The 11,749-nt window shown below is 35.4% G+C and overlaps 1 protein-coding gene across 3 annotated transcripts in view; it reads right to left on the bottom strand.

Moving 5' to 3' along the window:
- Positions 1 to 5,227: 5,227 nt before the first annotated feature.
- Positions 5,228 to 11,749, bottom strand: part of LOC129754217 (katanin p60 ATPase-containing subunit A-like 1) — a 57,868-nt gene continuing 51,346 nt past the window's right edge. For 2 of the 3 annotated variants that reach the window (XM_055750131.1, XM_055750129.1), the window contains exons 3-5: positions 6,194 to 7,127; positions 5,897 to 6,130; positions 5,228 to 5,829 (exon numbers count right to left, since the gene is read on the bottom strand). In XM_055750131.1, coding sequence (XP_055606106.1) covers positions 5,631 to 5,829; positions 5,897 to 6,130; positions 6,194 to 7,127 — 1,367 coding nt within the window. In that variant the 3' untranslated portion in view covers positions 5,228 to 5,630. The remainder of the gene's footprint in view (positions 5,830 to 5,896; positions 6,131 to 6,193; positions 7,128 to 11,749) is intronic. The other variant, XM_055750130.1, reaches the window with a different exon arrangement.

The raw sequence follows: 11,749 nt of genomic DNA, 5'->3' as shown, positions 1-11,749 counted from the left end.
CGGTTAAGTTATTCGAGTCGAAATATAAATAGATGACGTCTTCGAAGACCATACGAGTCGTAGCATGAAATCCCGATTGAATGCTGCAAACTGAAATCATGCGTTCGGGATAAACAGCATCCGATAGTCTTACGACTGGCAGTAGGCCGCACTTTGAATCTTTACGAAGAGATATTTGTAATATTCTTACTTGTCTGTCTTTGTTGCTTGTTTGCCTGACCTTTCTAGACTGAATCTTGCTCTTGAGAGATCCCAATAATTATACTCTCGTTAACCTTGCTCTCGCTACTCATGGATTGCTATGACGTGGGGTATTCTTCCATCAGGATACCACATCCGCCCTTTGCACAAAAAGCTATTAAACCAACTCTTAAGATTCTCGTTGTTAACTCGTTTAAGTATTTCTTATCTATTACTTCTATATAATTTATAGCTTTCTTGATTTCAACTTTTCATAACTACATTAACATTTCCAAGTTTTTTTTTAATTTTATCTTTTATCTGCTTTCTCTTTTTGCAATCCGTTCATAACAAATGCTTGATCTCTTCTCCTCTAGTGATGTCTTCACTAAATATCTCCTTGAATTTTCTTTGTCTATTCTCTTTTTCTCTATGTTAGTTTTTTTTACATTTATCATCATCTTGTTATCAATCCATGCCATTTTTTCAACTCTTCCATTCAATCTCTCATGGTCACAATTTCTTGGCTTTTTACCTCAATTCTTTTATCAGTTTTTTTTTAATTTTTGCTTTTGTTTCTCCATACCACTTCGCCTGACCATGAGCTTATACTCGAATTCAGGTCTTAGCTTCATTCTCATTTAAGCTTCCACCTGACCTTGAGCTGATACTCCGATTCAGGATTTTGCTTTCACTGCCTCCACCTGACCTTGAGCTGATACTCGGGTTCAAGTTTATTTTCCAATACATTGCGCCTTGGGCTGGACCCGACTGCAATTATTAACACTGCCTTGAGCTGAACTCTGACTAGTGTTCAACGCTTTAATTCTTTTTCCAATATTTTCACACCCCCTAGCGTCACGAAAGTAGAGTTGCCCGTGGTGATGTCTCACCGCAGCACGTTAGAATAATGAAACCTCGGCATCATTTTACACACCACAACATTTGAGCACTGAAGTAAACAAGCACTGCAATCCCATAAGCACTGCAGCGCTTTGCACACTGAATCAAACAGGATATTATACCGCTCACGGCGATCCTCGGGACTGCATCGAAGCAACACTAATGTTGCCACTCTCGTTCTTGCCCTCGCGCCATCGTCCGTGCACCGTCGTTCTCGCGCCATCGTCCTTATGCAATCACGCTTGCTCCACCGTTCTTCCACCACCGGCTCTTACACTGCCCCTTGGAATAAAAAAAATCAACTAAACTGTTTCTCCAGGGAAGAGCAGCGCTCAGGTCGCCAATGTAATATTCTTACTTTTCTGTCCTTGTTGCTTGTTTGCCTGTCCTTTCTAGACTGAATCTTGCTCTTGAGAGATCCCAATATTTATACTCTCGTTTACCTTGTTCTCGCCACTCATGGATTGCTATGACGTGGGATTATCTTCCATCAGGATACCACAATATTGGAAAGCAGGATGGCCTTCAATCGTTCAATCAATGAACATGAACTTGAACTTCGATATTCGAGGCCGGCGGCAGATATTCGTATCTGCTACGACTAAAAGTAAAAGGAGCATTGAGTTCTCTGGACTGCGGGCCATAGGCATTAAGGCAAACATTCCTCTGTGGGTTCGGTCACATCGGACAGATCCTGAACAGAACCGATTCTGCAAACGAGAAAGACGCCGGTTGTCATCTGATTCTGCTCCAACCATCGATAGAGCCAGCTAGAAAAATAAAAATTGACCTTATTCAAAATAGAAAATTAAACGTCTTGTTCCTTTGCGTTTAGTTTTATAAAGTCCATGTTTTCATAGCAATTTATGTGAAAGAATTGTGATAGTCCTTGATTCCTACAGTAAGCCGAATCTGAGACCCAGCTCGAGGAGTTTCTTGCTACTGAGCTAGCTTGACGGATTTTCCTCTGCCCCGCACAATTCCGCAGTCCGTGGCATAGAGGATAGCCTTCAAGCTTTCTAAGCCAGCGGGTATGAGATCGGATCCCGGCCACGGCATACATTGTACACTTTCTGTGAGTTGGTGGTTTTAGGATTTGTTAGATGCTAGCCATCATATCCATGAAAGATATACGCTAAGAATTAAGAAAAATGAATCTCTTCGAGTGCAAATAGGAAGCAGTGTGTACAAATTTATCAATCGAAAAGTGATTTTGGATACCTTCCCGTTGGAGTTTCTCAAGGCAGCATTCTGGGACCCTTGCTGTTTATCTTGTATGTGAACGATATTCATAGGCTTCATTTGCAAGGCAAACCAAGACTTTTCGCTGACCTCCTTGTCCTACGAGAACTCCAATGTAAGGATTGTAGAAGCTCAGATGTCAGATCAGAAGATCTGAATACTCTTCAAGGAAACTTCAATGCTAATTTACTCTCGCTCAACCTGGACAAGACAAATTATGTCATCTTCTGATCTACTTACAGGCAGTTTGATTCTCACAACCAGCTCCATGTTAAATCGTTTAAATATCAAGGACTGATATTTGATGAGTTGGTGAGATGCAAGTAACATTTAATGTTTCATAGCAGGCTACTAGATAAAGTTTTGGTTTTATAAGGGGCCTGACGAGTCTAATAAAACGATTGGTGTTACTTGGAAATCGCTTTCCCGGATTTGCCGAAGAACAGCAAAATTCAAAACGAAGAACTCAAAGTGCTGGAGAACCATCATATATTGGAATTTTATTCACGATTAGCAACAAAAGTTGCCTCTACATTTAATAAGGTTGCTCAAAAATATACAAGCAGAAACATAAATGGTCAACAAATTCATTCCAAATAGTTTAGGTAACTCATCAAAAGTTTTTTGTTGAAATTCGGTCCAAGGAATTGATAGTTACAGCTATTTGAGTTTGGAGGATGAACTTTTTTAGTTTTTTGGTAGCTTTTTTTTTCTTTTTTTTTTTATTGGACTAAAATCTTGCTCAAAACATTGCTCATCTGTCATCTGTACTACAACTCCTAAAATTGCTTCCTACTCCAAATTCAATCTTGAGCCGAACTCTTTTTCGAAAATCTTTCGATTGACCCATCGCAAATCGCGTATTTCTTTTTAAAAACAAATATACTTGCATTCGGAAAATGCCTCTGACAATGTGAAATCCCTCGAACACACCACCACAAAATAGCTTTTCCATCTTTATTTTTTATCATGTATGTCTACCAGCAAAATATCTTCCATATTATTAAATTTTTTGTTACATTTTTTATACACTACTTCTTTAATCCAATCAACCACTACTTTTGAATTCGGCTCAAGGAATTGATAGTTACAGCTATTAGAGTTCGGAGGATCAACTTTATTAGACCTTGGGATTGTAAATATTAGAAAATCTTAAAGAGATTTACTTACCACCATTTTGGCAAACGATTTCAAGCATGGAAACATGGAATAGAATTGGAACTTGCCCAGTTTTATCCAAAATTTTGAACTAATTCGCCAGTGTCATCAAAAGGCAATAGAAATCGAGCAGTGGGTATTGGATCAGTAAGTAAGTATTTAAGACAGCAGATTTCTTGTCTGCGAACTACATGTGTTCTATGGAGTTGAAATCAGGCGATTGAGAGGAGTTTTAAGCATTCGGAAGTATTTTGCAACGGTGTACAGTTAGAGCAATTTGTTGGGACCTATTGCCATATAGAGGAAAATAATAATGAAGCAGATCCAATTTCTTTACGAAAATGCTACCATTACTCATATGGGCCATCGATCAGTCGATGATCTCCATGACTCCAAACCTACAGGCCTTCAGTTAACCCCATAAGATGAACGAGTTCCCCTAAATAAAGGATCTAGGTTTAATACTGAACTCCAAAATGACATTTGAACATCACTTGAACCATGTAATAGCTAAGGCGAACCGCATTTTGTGATTTATTTAGCGTACTACCAGAGAATTGACTAACTTATGCTGCCTACAGACTTTGTAATGTGCCTAGGTTCACCTGCATCTAGAAACAGCGGCTGTCATCTGAAGCCCAAGTCACACCAATTGGGTTCACAGAATCGAAGTTTGCACATAAACACGGATTTCATATTTGGCTGCACAAAGGTTTCACGAGACTTTCAGGTTCTCATGTTACGTAAAAGTTACTCAGAAACTTCCATCGCCTTCTGAAGAGCTAAAGCATCAAAACTGGAACTTCAATGCACCTTTAATGCGACACCTTCTCAAAGGCAATCATAGTGTCAAATGTTCCACCACCAGAAGGACAAAAATAGCTTTGGAACCCTTGGCGAGCATCAACGATCGACAGGCCCTGACTCATTGCGTTAAATATTTCCGGAACCGCCACGTGAATACGTATCTCAGCTATTTGGACATCACTTGAACCCTGCAGAGTGTCCTGTGTGAGTGTTTTTTGTTCAAATATAAGTTTAAATAAGTAAATTGTGATGATAACCTATGTAATTATGTATTTAGCGTATCGAACGTCCCTTTAAAACCAATTAAAAAAATCCCATCGACTTTTCTGTTTCAATGATTCCCCTCACTTATGGCTTTAAGCATTCCATAGTGATGTTTAAATACTTTGAATTTCTGCTCTAGATAACTATTGCTGGTTTGGTCGAGAGGCTAATGAATTTCATTGCGATCTGGAAAGCAATTTGGAAAGTGTTCAATTCCAAAGTGTAAGTAGCTTTGTTATAAAATCTGTAAAAAATTCAATATTAAAATCAATGAATTAAACCTAGATCGACCGGTAATCGGCAATCTGTCATCTAGTTATCAGAGCAATATGTCAACCGGATTTTTTTTTCGTCACGTAAAAGATTCTATATGTTCTCTTAGGGGCTGAATAGCATTCTCTTCAGCCACTAACATGAACTTCAAAGTAGCTTTATTACTTAAAATTTCCATTTACCATTCCACAGTTTTTCCACAGTATTGTGTTTTGTTTGGGTAGGTAGCAGATATCAACAAATTGAAGATCTCTTCAAAAAAAGGTGTAAAGTAAGCTTGTATTAAAAATAAGTTAATGAACTAAAACAAATCTTCTCGATGTAGTGACACAAATAAGATCCACACAAAAGGCATTAACGATTTGAGCCGGATTCTTTCAGCAAATAAAATCAAACCACATTTATCATCCTTCTCAGCACTTTATTGGTGTATATTTTACCAAAAAAAAAAACTTTTTCATATTACAATTCTGGCTATTTTCTTACGGATTTATTGCTACCATTTATGGGAAGGGTAGTAGTAAACGGTTTTCGTTAGCTGACTGAATAATATGTTTAGGACTATAATATGGTCAATAGATAAAGCAGTAGATAAATGAACACAGCAAAGGGTAACTAGCAACTGATCTCTGCTAATACTTGTTAGCAAAATTGTTCGGCACCCGTTAGTGCAAAAGTGCCGCCCTAAGCGAGAGGATTTCTTTGGTATTTGAGAATAAATTGAGGAGAATTAGTTTTTGGTTTGCACTTCATCAACTCGCAGGCAATACGCCCTTGCGGAGTTTTGAGCTTTAAACGTAACACTAGCAGGAGCCGTATTCATCCATCCAGGTTTCATAGCGGGCAACATCGTTGGCCGATACCGATTTGCGCGTCTTGGCCATCGCATCCTGGAAGTCCTGTGCGGTCACCGGAAGGTCAACCTCTTCGCGGCGAATCATTTTGATCTCCGACGGGGATAGGCCACTAATGTGTCGCCTCATGGCCATCATGGCGGCGTCACTGTGAAAAATACGAGATAAAGTTAATTCATCTTTACAGAAGGTTGAATTTATCGTTCAAAACCAACCGGCAAACATTGGCAATGTCCGATCCTGTGTAGCCACAAAGCTGATCGGCAATGGTTTCCGTTTGAAGGTCCGTCGAAATGTTGACGCCTTTGAGGCACAGCTCCAGCAGAGCCTTTCGAGTGTTGTCATTTGGAAGACCTATGTAGACGCGTTTCTCGAACCGACGGCGGAACGCTTCGTCAATGTCCCACGGATGATTGGTAGCTGCCAGGACCATGATAATTTTTTCATCACTGGAAATTCAAATTATAAAGTATTAGACAAACTGCTCTCGGTTGTAATAAGAATATACTCACTTTGCAGCATTTAAACCGTCCATCTGAATGAGTAATTCAGCCTTGAACCTTCGACTAGCTTCGTGCTCAGAATCGCTACCTCGACAGGCACACAGCGAATCGATCTCGTCGATGAAGATCGTGCTAGGAGCATAAAAACGAGCCATCTCGAACAGCAATCGAACCAACTTTTCACTCTCGCCTCGATACTTGGAAGTCAGTGTGCTTGAGGAAACATTGAAGAACGTGGTACCGCACTCGGTTGCAACTGCCTTAGCCAGCATAGTCTTTCCAGTTCCCGGTGGTCCCACCATCAGAACTCCCTTCCATGGTCGACGAATTCCCCGGAAGAAATCTGGCAAGATCACCGGCAACACAACCGCTTCCTGGAGGATAGCTTTCGCTTCGTTCAATCCCGCTACATCATTCCACTGTACGTTGGGATTCTTCTGAAGCATGTCCTTCTCCAGCGTATCCACCAAATGTGACTCATAGCCGATCGGACTGAAAATCTTAGACTTGTCGATTCTCTTTACCGGTGAATGCTGCTGCTGCGGAGAATTCTCCTCCACCGAGGTAACCTCCTGATCATCCGATCCGCCACCTTCTTCCGAGGAAGACTTCTTGGTTCGTTCTTTCACCTTCGACGTTGCAAGTTTCCTGGCTCGAATACGCTCAACCGAGCGACTCTTCCTCAGCGACGATTTCTGGCCACTGTTTCGGCTGCTGCGTCGATCGGTTGGCGTATTGGTTGAGCTGGTATAGCCGACGCTGTGCTGGTGCGTGAGCGAAGAGGTACTCGTGGAATGGTTGGAGTGATTGTTGATAGAAGGCAGCGTGGGTTGCAGTTCCGGATCGCGCCGTCGCAGCGACGATATCCAGCGTGAGTCCGTCGACGTCGGCGGCGAGGTTGCGTTGGAAGAGATGCCAGCATGGCGCGGGTTTGGATGAACTTCTGAAACGAAAGCGAAACCTACATCAAATAGAGCACTGACCAAGTTAATCGGTTTGAAAATTTTTTTGAGGAGTTTTAAATTGAGAACCACTGTGGGATCGATTAGAATCAGATACATGAGACCTGAAACATGAGATATGAGACCTGAGATATACGACATGAGACATGAGTAATGAGACATGAGTAATGAGAGATGAGACATGAGACATGAGACATGAGACATGAGACATGAGACATGAGACATGAGACATGAGACATGAGACATGAGACATGAGGCATGAGACATGAAACATGAGACATGAGACAGGAGACATGAGACAGGAGACATGAGACATGAGACATGAGACATGAGACATGAGACATGAGACATGAGACATGAGACTTGAGACATGAGACATGAGACATGAGACATGAGACATGAGACATGACACATGAGACATGACACATGAGACATGAGACATGAGACATGAGACGCAAAACTCAAGACATGAGAACTCAAGTTTCAATTGAAAATTGAAGCTTTCGAATGAAAATTTTAAATCCTTCAAAAAAACTGCGAGAAGGTATCGAAAATCACAACATAAACCTTTAAAAATTACATATATATTGACGAAATAAAAGACACAAAATGTAGTAAAACTTTCTCAGACAAAGTTTTTAAAGCTGCTCCTTTCGTAAGGCATTATAATTTAAAGATCAGTAGTTAAATCACAAATCATTCCTTGATTTTGAAATTTTTTGAGAAAAAAAAAACTTTATAAACTTTCCCTACAAGTATTCTACAAAACTATTGAAAATAGATATTTTACAAGCTCTAAAAATCAGAAAAAAAATTAAAAAAAAAATTATCTAAAAACAATTCATTTTTAACTGTTAATTGCACACTCAATCAAGCGAATAATCACGAACTGGATACAATACCCATGTCTGAAAATTCTTCTTTTTTAGAAGTTATCAGAATCTCAAAGCTTTTTTGACAAGCTTGGGGACTCTGAATACCAATGTGCAATAAATATTCCTTTGACTTTGGTTGTAAACTTCGATGAATATATTTAGAATACTTATTATAGATAGTGATCTTCAATTGAATGATCTTAGTTAGTTAAAAAAATCAAAAACCAACTTTTTTCAGAACTGCGAGTGATTTTGATTTCTGTTAGTTTAATTTTCGTTCCTTTGATAAAATTTCGTAAAATATTAGAATTTTAGTAAAAATCTATCGACTGGTTGGGTAGTGAATATAAATTGATTTTCGGCGATTTCAGTCACGGAAAAAACTCAAAACGATTTTTTTTCTTCATCCGACGTTTCGGCATCCATTATTCCTTTTTCAAGGAATCTATTAATATAACATAATTAAGTATGTGTTTAAAATGGTGTTACAATATATGGTGTACTTACTGAAATTTTTCGTTTTAATTGTAAAACAAGTTTTTTGAATCTGCTAAACTGTCTAATCGGGAAATGTAAGTCCAGTTGTCTGTTGTGTATAACAAAAATATTCAGAGTTGAGCTTTCTACTTGCATTCAATCTTCCTTGGAATCTATTCTACTTACTATTGATCTCGTTGAGATGGATATGACACTTTGCAAGTTTTGAAAACGAAAACGGATATAAAAATGATTTGCACTATTTAGGATGTTGTTTTCCACCTAGCCACTACTGATGTTTGTTGTATTTTGTGTGTTTGATGTATTATAAAGTGTATTGATGTGTTTTTTGTTTGTTTTTGATGGAGTTGAAAATGCCGGCTTAGATGAAACTGAGCCCTTCAGTATCAGTCTTCTTATTGACCGTGTTGCCATTTTTTCGTGACTGAAATCGTCAAAAATCAATCAATTTATAAGAGTTTTATTGGAATTTTAAAAAAATTCACAACGAATCTTTTTATATGAATTTATTTTACATACAACCTAACGTTTTGCCGCCGTAAACAAGGTTTTTAAATTGGTTAAATATATTATGATAAGGAATCAGAAACGTTCCTGAGTGTTGATAAAATCATTTATGACTTTGTTTACATTTCCGGATATTTTATTCGAGTTTTTCTTTCAAGTTAGTTATATTGACTATTTTATGTTTGTTTTCCAAAAGTCCAAAAAGTGAAGTACGAGTTCAAATTGTCTGTATCGAGTTCAAATCCATGAAAATGTTTTGTTTGTTTTGATTGTTTTGTTTGTTTTGTTTGTTTTGTTTGTTTTGTTTGTTTTGTTTGTTTTGTTTGTTTTGTTTGTTTTGTTTGTTTTGTTTGTTTTGTTTGTTTTGTTTGTTTTGTTTGTTTTGTTTGTTTTGTTTGTTTTGTTTGTTTTGTTTGTTTTGTTTGTTTTGTTTGTTTTGTTTGTTTTGTTTGTTTTGTTTGTTTTGTTTGTTTTGTTTGTTTTGTTTGTTTTGTTTGTTTTGTTTGTTTTGTTTGTTTTGTTTGTTTTGTTTGTTTTGTTTGTTTTGTTTGTTTTGTTTGTTTTGTTTGTTTTGTTTGTTTTGTTTGTTTTGTTTGTTTTGTTTGTTTTGTTTGTTTTGTTTGTTTTGTTTGTTTTGTTTGTTTTGTTTGTTTTGTTTGTTTTGTTTGTTTTGTTTGTTTTGTTTGTTTTGTTTGTTTTGTTTGTTTTGTTTGTTTTGTTTGTTTTGTTTGTTTTGTTTGTTTTGTTTGTTTTGTTTGTTTTGTTTGTTTTGTTTGTTTTGTTTGTTTTGTTTGTTTTGTTTGTTTTGTTTGTTTTGTTTGTTTTGTTTGTTTTGTTTGTTTTGTTTGTTTTGTTTGTTTTGTTTGTTTTGTTTGTTTTGTTTGTTTTGTTTGTTTTGTTTGTTTTGTTTGTTTTGTTTGTTTTGTTTGTTTTGTTTGTTTTGTTTGTTTTGTTTGTTTTGTTTGTTTTGTTTGTTTTGTTTGTTTTGTTTGTTTTGTTTGTTTTGTTTGTTTTGTTTGTTTTGTTTGTTTTGTTTGTTTTGTTTGTTTTGTTTGTTTTGTTTGTTTTGTTTGTTTTGTTTGTTTTGTTTGTTTTGTTTGTTTTGTTTGTTTTGTTTGTTTTGTTTGTTTTGTTTGTTTTGTTTGTTTTGTTTGTTTTGTTTGTTTTGTTTGTTTTGTTTGTTTTGTTTGTTTTGTTTGTTTTGTTTGTTTTGTTTGTTTTGTTTGTTTTGTTTGTTTTGTTTGTTTTGTTTGTTTTGTTTGTTTTGTTTGTTTTGTTTGTTTTGTTTGTTTTGTTTGTTTTGTTTGTTTTGTTTGTTTTGTTTGTTTTGTTTGTTTTGTTTGTTTTGTTTGTTTTGTTTGTTTTGTTTGTTTTGTTTGTTTTGTTTGTTTTGTTTGTTTTGTTTGTTTTGTTTGTTTTGTTTGTTTTGTTTGTTTTGTTTGTTTTGTTTGTTTTGTTTGTTTTGTTTGTTTTGTTTGTTTTGTTTGTTTTGTTTGTTTTGTTTGTTTTGTTTGTTTTGTTTGTTTTGTTTGTTTTGTTTGTTTTGTTTGTTTTGTTTGTTTTGTTTGTTTTGTTTGTTTTGTTTGTTTTGTTTGTTTTGTTTGTTTTGTTTGTTTTGTTTGTTTTGTTTGTTTTGTTTGTTTTGTTTGTTTTGTTTGTTTTGTTTGTTTTGTTTGTTTTGTTTGTTTTGTTTGTTTTGTTTGTTTTGTTTGTTTTGTTTGTTTTGTTTGTTTTGTTTGTTTTGTTTGTTTTGTTTGTTTTGTTTGTTTTGTTTGTTTTGTTTGTTTTGTTTGTTTTGTTTGTTTTGTTTGTTTTGTTTGTTTTGTTTGTTTTGTTTGTTTTGTTTGTTTTGTTTGTTTTGTTTGTTTTGTTTGTTTTGTTTGTTTTGTTTGTTTTGTTTGTTTTGTTTGTTTTGTTTGTTTTGTTTGTTTTGTTTGTTTTGTTTGTTTTGTTTGTTTTGTTTGTTTTGTTTGTTTTGTTTGTTTTGTTTGTTTTGTTTGTTTTGTTTGTTTTGTTTGTTTTGTTTGTTTTGTTTGTTTTGTTTGTTTTGTTTGTTTTGTTTGTTTTGTTTGTTTTGTTTGTTTTGTTTGTTTTGTTTGTTTTGTTTGTTTTGTTTGTTTTGTTTGTTTTGTTTGTTTTGTTTGTTTTGTTTGTTTTGTTTGTTTTGTTTGTTTTGTTTGTTTTGTTTGTTTTGTTTGTTTTGTTTGTTTTGTTTGTTTTGTTTGTTTTGTTTGTTTTGTTTGTTTTGTTTGTTTTGTTTGTTTTGTTTGTTTTGTTTGTTTTGTTTGTTTTGTTTGTTTTGTTTGTTTTGTTTGTTTTGTTTGTTTTGTTTGTTTTGTTTGTTTTGTTTGTTTTGTTTGTTTTGTTTGTTTTGTTTGTTTTGTTTGTTTTGTTTGTTTTGTTTGTTTTGTTTGTTTTGTTTGTTTTGTTTGTTTTGTTTGTTTTGTTTGTTTTGTTTGTTTTGTTTGTTTTGTTTGTTTTGTTTGTTTTGTTTGTTTTGTTTGTTTTGTTTGTTTTGTTTGTTTTGTTTGTTTTGTTTGTTTTGTTTGTTGTCAAATTTGTTAAATTTGTTAAATTTTAATGTTAATGTAACTATTTTTTCTTTCACTTGGAACACGCTTCATATGAGGTTGTTCAGAAATACTCAAACAAACAGTGTTGCCGCAGTACGCTAAACAGATTTCAATTTGCACAAGCTTAAATATTAGGCTTTTATACGCCAA

This window comes from Uranotaenia lowii, chromosome 3 (genome assembly GCF_029784155.1).
Source record: "Uranotaenia lowii strain MFRU-FL chromosome 3, ASM2978415v1, whole genome shotgun sequence".
Lineage (NCBI taxonomy): Eukaryota > Metazoa > Arthropoda > Insecta > Diptera > Culicidae > Uranotaenia > Uranotaenia lowii.
The sequence above is the reverse complement of the archived record's forward strand: the minus strand, read 5'-3'. Positions and strand labels throughout refer to the sequence as shown.